Below are 6,440 nucleotides of genomic sequence, written 5' to 3'. Positions count from 1 at the left end.
GGGGGGGGGGGGGGGGGGGGGAACAAGAAAAGGTCTTTAATTGAAGTTTGAGAAATTACAACAAAAATGTGACGAAACTCCTATTACGAATACTACAAGAAAGAACCTGAAGAATGAAAATTCGTTGGGAATGTTGCAAGGAAGAACATCAGGAAGTCATATAATTTTTTACAATTTCTAGTCTATCCACTCAAATTAACTTGTTTGCCTTCAGAGAAGGCACAGATTCCTCTTCATAAAAAAAAAAAAAGCCCGAACTACTTTTGCTTTGATGATACCGATCCATGATAGCTCTCTTTTTAAGTCCATGAACACATGATCCTGAATTATTCAACTATAGGAACAACAATAGATACATGGCACGAGAATGGGAAACAAATTGACTATAAACCTAGTTTGTAGCATTAAGGGTTTTGAATAATCCTCTGCGTTTTCTACCCTGATCTTCATAGTGTTTTGTGCTTCCTGTACTCATGGGTGAACCTTCCACCAACATGCACCGAGTATCCAAGTTTGACGTATGGTGGACACCCACATACCACAACTCCCCCTCCCACTTCCAGTTTGTCCTGTAAATAATGTCCAGGCTATCTAGATGATCGGTTGTTTGAAATAAGACTCTTCTTAACCTCTATGTCCAAGCCTAGGATTATTCTATCATTTTCTCTTGGCATATTTCATTTAATTAATGCTAGCTATCACCTTTTAATATTCCAGTCTTCTTTACTGACAATATGAGTTGCAGAGCAAAGTCGAAGGGATGACTTGGAGTCGCTTGGTTATGTCCTTATGTACTTCTTAAGAGGAAGGTGATTAGTTTTCACCACTTTATTTTTGTTATCGATTACAGCCATTTCCTTTCAGATGATTTATTAACCGGCATCCTTTGTTCTGGTAGTCTTCCTTGGCAGGGACTGAAAGCAGGAACCAAGAAGCAGAAGTATGAGAAAATTAGTGAGAAAAAAGTTTCTACCTCTATTGAGGCAAGTTGTTTGTAAATGTAAATTATGGAACATCTTTAACACTACAATTGTGCCTAAAAGAATTTAATAATTTTCTAGGCATTATGCCGTGGATATCCATCAGAATTTGCGTCATATTTCCATTACTGCCGATCACTACGTTTTGATGATAAGCCGGATTATGCTTATCTGAAAAGAATATTTCGTGATCTCTTTATTCGTGAAGGTTTGAGTTAGTTTATTGTTTTCTTTTTTTTTTTGCTTGTTGCTAATTGCACATCGTTAAATTCCTTAGCCTGTTCTTGGTTTTTTTGCTACAGGTTTCCAGTTTGATTACGTGTTTGACTGGACGATTTTGAAGTACCAGCAGTCGCAGCTGGCCACGCCTCCAACCCGTGCCCCAGTTAGTTATATGTGGCTTGCTTTTGTTGTGCTACTGTTGCCTTTTCTTTCAACCAGTAGTACTGAATGTGCTTCTATTTCTATAGGGTGCCGTCGCCGGAACCAGTTCTGGAATCCCTCCTGGCATAGCGAATGCAGATAGACAGACAGGTGCTCTTTTAGTTTTGGTTAATTTTTTTTTTTCCTTTTGTCCCTCGGCTTTCGTTGGCGGTCGTAATCCCGTAATCCCGCTGCGATCAACTATTGATTGTTCTTATTCCCTCCTTTGACTTAGGTGGAGAGGAGGCTCAACTAGCTGGGATGTCTTTGATGGATTCATCTAGGCGGAGGGCATCCGGGCAGGCTATAAATTCTGGAACTTTTGCCAAACAGAAGAGTCCAATTGCCAATGATATTGCAGTTCCAGCTCCTAAGGATGCCGTGGTACGTTGAACAATTAATTTTGTTGTTAATAAATTATATGTAATATGTACATCAATATCGTAGTTCAAGCGTGCCAGTCTTTTCGTCCCTAATTTGAAAGATTCGAGTTCTCTTGCGGTGCAGTTTTCAGGCGCTAATATTGTGGGGCGATCAAGTGGGTCATCAAGACGTGCTGTTGTGTCGAGCAGCCGGGATCCTTACATGGTAAGCGAATCAGATCCACACCGCTCCCGAACGACGGATGCTAGTCCCAGGGCATTGCACAAGAGCATGAGTGCACAGAGAAGACCACCAGTTGGACCAGAGGATCCAAAGAGAAGCGCGTCCGGAAGACACACAGGATATGTAAAGAACTATGACTCTGCTTTGAAGGGAATCGAAGGACTGCAGTTGGAGAATGAGGAGAGGGTACATTATTAAAGCACTTGCATCTACAACAACTTTCTGGTGTGGAACGTTTGAAGCTCTGTTGAATTTTGGAGGATTTTTCCGGTGGTTTGGGAACATATTCTCCACTTACGATTCCTCAGCCTTTTCAATTTAGACAACAAACCCACAAGTGTTTATTTGGGATTTGTCATGTAAATTCACGTTCGAAAGATAATAGTTCGTTTAAAATTTCTTTTCCTCTTGTATTTATTTCCCTTCTGTTATGTCTCTTCTAAATTTAAGGTAATAGTTTGTTTAAAATCTCTTTATTGATAGTTTAATAAAGAACATTGGAGTGTTCAAACGCTTAAAATCATCTATAACCTGTGTGATGATAACCCCAAAAAAAAGAAATAAAAAAATTGAGACAATTGTTTAAGGAAGGAACCTCTCTAGAAATTGGCGTCTTGGTCATTTTTAACTTGTTGAGTGGTGTGCATGCCTGGCCCTTATCTTTTGTAAAAGAAGCCCCGGTAGAGAGTAAGTCTGAACCCATGTGGAATTTCTAAATCAATTTACACACATAAGTTGAGTGAAAACATTGAATTGGATCTTGGAAGGTGTGGAAAAAAAGTACAAAGACTTATGTTTGGGGATGATATTTGGCTAATGAAAGAGGGTGGGATCGCTATGTTACCCGCAGAAAGGTAAAGTCGAATAGGCTCTTAGTCGATCCCTTTGCGGTTCATCAAATCGTGATAGTACAGTAGGACGCTCATCGGTTGACCAAGAATGCTAAATATGGACCAGAAGATCATGTTCCCAACCTGTCATTCAAATCAGACAGAGGAACACAAATTAATACCACAACTACAACAACTTCTAATTGTGTATATTTATAGCTTTCAATAGAATTATTTTCTTATCAGTGCCACTCTACATGAGACATCCGAACTCTCGGATAACGTATCTCTTAGTGTTTATCATTTTCCTCCCAGATCCTAACATGTAAAACTACCATCACCGACGTGTATGCCTAGTTGCAATTTGGTATTTCTAGGGAGAGAGTGGCGTACCATAGAGTTTTGGAACACATCTTGTAGGTACTTCGTTATCCAAACCAGCGGAACCTACATCAAGCAAGAAAATAGTTGAGCAAAGGGCAATAGAAGAAAACAGGGGACCAACGAATTCACGTCCAGCAGCACTAGGGGCTATCAGGTGAAATTTCATAACACGATGAAATGAAAATATTGACCTGAAACATAATTCCAATGAACGCCCAAAGCTTGAACATGTGGCAAGGAACAGCAATGCACAGCTGCAAAAAATATTAATAAAATAAAAAATTAAGTAGAACACATAATACACACTAAACGTCTAGCAATCTACATCAAGGTAGTCCATAATCGTGAAACTTTTGGGAAACATGACACCGTTCTTTGTGCCAAAAGAGAATGATAAATAAAATAGACAAGAATATAAGAGTTGAAAACCAAAAAGAATTATCGAGCAGCAAAGTTTTGATGGGAAACTAAAAGGCTGACCATAGATCATAACATTTAGTGCAGCATTTCGAAGTTTATCGCCTTCATATTCTTTCCTGAACTTAGCGTATAAAAAACTCATCAACAAAGCGATGACTTGAAAAGTCATCACCTAATAGCTTGCAGCAAGATTGAGGCCATAAGTTCAATAATGACAGAAATTTAGTTTTTTCCCTCAAGCTTATTCCAAAGGAATTGACCATTCCAAATCATTCCATCATGGTACAAGTACAACAAAATTTCCATCATTCTCATAAGCCAAAAATTTAATAAAGCATAATAAAGCTTTTAAGAAAACAAGAAATAAAAAACGGAGAAAATGAAATGAATTATCATACCTCATGGAACACCGCAGAAATTAGAAATGCTATTACGACAGCAACTCCCTGCATGTTTTTGTAAGAAAAAAAAACAGTGTTCAATACAATACCTTCCCATAAAACACTTAATTATTTAATACTAGTTCACGCATGAAATTCTCATAGTCCAGTAATAAGAAATTGACAAATGGCCAAGTCAGATAATGCAGATGACATTAAGTTGATTGTGGCAGGTTGCAATTAGTCTACAATATGTTAAAAAATGAGACGAGAAGAATCTCATGTAGACACCATTAACGGATGTCCCTATAATGAATACCCAACCCAATTCACCAAACCAAAACGTGGTGAACATCTGTAAGCTTGTGTGCACGTGTCATTCCTAATCCATCTTCTTTTGGGAAAATGACTCAATGCTAGTCTAGAATATTGTCCACAATCAATATAATAAAAAGATATAGTCCATTCAATATCGTGTCAACACTATCACATTGGACATACAGATGCCAAATTCCTTGGCCAGATTAATAACTGTAGATGAATTGGTGATTTATTGAAGATGAATTTCGCTGAAGCATCCACCTAACAGAATATTTTGAATGAAGGAAATGAAAGCATCTTTTGGATGCTGAGCTCACTGAGCCTTAATAAATGGTGACAAGACCATCAAGGTGTTTGTTTATTTTTCTTCAGTGTCCCATGTATCATCTCTATCAAAATAATAAATTGCAATAAAATTAGCATAACCATCTCCTTTCATTTGGTAAACACATGTAACCAACTCAGACTCATCATCAATAATAGGGGAAGGAGCTCGAAGTATTTATCAATTTCCATGCATTTTTCAGAAAACGGTGAAATCAACATTTGAAGCTCAATATGCTAATTGCTAAATATGTATTAGGGAATGACAATACATGAGGATGACACCACATAGTTATCAGAAATACACTTGCAATAGACGTGGTGAGAATAAAAAATAGCACAAAGAACATACATCAAGTACCTTCGGTATCCCATTCCTTAGGCATGGAAAATAGACGTGGCGAACCATCCATTTGTGGACAGGCTGTTTACAGAAGACAAACCAGTAGCATAGTTATAATAGATCACAGTTGAGAAAGAAAATCACTTTGAATGAATATGGGCTGAGAACATACCATGTTCCACATTCTCCAATACTGCAGCCAGGGTGGCATAAGAAAGATAGACACAATCAATACAAATAGTTAAAAATATCTTCCTAGAAAAGGGAAGGGGTGAAAAAAGCATAAGAAATATTTTTTGACTGGACATATATATACAACCTCTTCAACTGTTTTGGCATTCCACCAGTCCTTGTAGAACTCTCGATCTCCAAAACAAAGAAGCTCAGCCAATATATTTAACCTATCAGGTGAAACCAAACTTTGTAATTTCAAAGCTCAAACAAGTAATTTCAGCCAAAATGTAATACCCTGTTCAAAATACGTACCAAAGGTGGAAAAGACAGTAGAACATGCAGAGCCAAACATACAAATTTGGCACAGAAAGCTTTAGGATCCTCTCTGTTGCATACAAAAGGTTACCCTTTAAAGGGTGTTGAGAATTTCGGACAATGGGATTTATGTACTGCAAGATCAATAAATAGAAACACATAAAAGATCCATTTCGTGCAGCTTAAGATTAGACAGAGCTGGGGTATTATTAAGAATTAGGAGTAGGCAACGTACCTGTTCAATAATGAAACCCATAACCCCAGTGAATATTATTAGTTTAATAAACTGTCGAACTACCCAACCCTTTCGTATGTGTGTTGTTCGTGGGTAGCTTGGCTGTAAGATCAATGCAAAAAGTCAGTCAACAGGTATAAATCCAATACCACAATGGGTAAATAAAAAAATTGATAAGCAAGCTACACGATGAATAAGAAATTTTCTACACATGCTAAGTGGCAACTGATTCATGAACCAAACAAAATCTGCAATACATTTCCTTAGTGACAAAATACCTGATAACATAATGTTGGAGCAAGCATAAAGTAGACCAAACTCTTGAAGCTAACATTGTGAGGGTAGTAGTTTGAATCCAGGGAACTAGGCAATACATCTCCCTAAAGAAAAAGCTTGATGACATTAGAACAGATAGATAACAAACCATCGTGCATCATGCAGAAATAATTATAACCTCAAACCGAATACATATTTCTGACCCTAGCAAAGAATGAGCAGGATAAAATTTATATTCAAACAAACTTGGAAAATCCAGTAAACTCAGACAATGATGTTCAAGAATATCTTTCTGAACGAGAAAAGATAACAATATTCACAACAATAATAATCAAACAAACACTGTTATTTAAAACTAATAATTTATTAGGAACTCTAAACAACTCATTGGATATTGTTTTCCTGCAAAAAAAAAAAAAAAAAAAAAAA

The 6,440-nt window shown here is 37.2% G+C and overlaps 2 protein-coding genes across 6 annotated transcripts in view; one reads left to right on the top strand and one right to left on the bottom strand.

Annotated features, from left to right (window-relative positions):
* LOC111450374 (casein kinase 1-like protein 1) overlaps positions 1-2,409 on the top strand; it is a 5,605-nt gene extending 3,196 nt beyond the window's left edge. For both annotated transcript variants that reach the window (XM_023090457.1, XM_023090458.1), the window contains 7 exons: positions 746-809; positions 899-983; positions 1,062-1,188; positions 1,283-1,365; positions 1,451-1,514; positions 1,639-1,787; positions 1,911-2,409. In XM_023090457.1, the coding sequence (XP_022946225.1) occupies positions 746-809; positions 899-983; positions 1,062-1,188; positions 1,283-1,365; positions 1,451-1,514; positions 1,639-1,787; positions 1,911-2,207 (869 nt within the window). In that variant the 3' untranslated portion in view covers positions 2,208-2,409. The remainder of the gene's footprint in view (positions 1-745; positions 810-898; positions 984-1,061; positions 1,189-1,282; positions 1,366-1,450; positions 1,515-1,638; positions 1,788-1,910) is intronic.
* A 61-nt stretch (positions 2,410-2,470) lies between these two features.
* The window catches only part of LOC111450373 (diacylglycerol O-acyltransferase 1A), a 6,960-nt gene continuing 2,990 nt past the window's right edge, over positions 2,471-6,440 (bottom strand). For 2 of the 4 annotated variants that reach the window (XM_023090454.1, XM_023090453.1), the window contains exons 8-17: positions 6,014-6,115; positions 5,736-5,837; positions 5,498-5,634; positions 5,331-5,412; positions 5,184-5,204; positions 5,030-5,092; positions 4,042-4,089; positions 3,415-3,477; positions 3,233-3,286; positions 2,723-2,983 (exon numbers count right to left, since the gene is read on the bottom strand). In XM_023090454.1, coding sequence (XP_022946222.1) covers positions 2,882-2,983; positions 3,233-3,286; positions 3,415-3,477; positions 4,042-4,089; positions 5,030-5,092; positions 5,184-5,204; positions 5,331-5,412; positions 5,498-5,634; positions 5,736-5,837; positions 6,014-6,115 — 774 coding nt within the window. In that variant the 3' untranslated portion in view covers positions 2,723-2,881. The other 2 variants (XM_023090455.1, XM_023090456.1) reach the window with 2 other exon arrangements.

Source organism: Cucurbita moschata, unplaced genomic scaffold (genome assembly GCF_002738365.1).
Source record: "Cucurbita moschata cultivar Rifu unplaced genomic scaffold, Cmos_1.0 Cmo_Scf00012, whole genome shotgun sequence".
NCBI lineage: Eukaryota > Viridiplantae > Streptophyta > Magnoliopsida > Cucurbitales > Cucurbitaceae > Cucurbita > Cucurbita moschata.
Note: the sequence above shows the minus strand (reverse complement) of the source record. Positions and strands in the feature narration are given on the sequence as shown.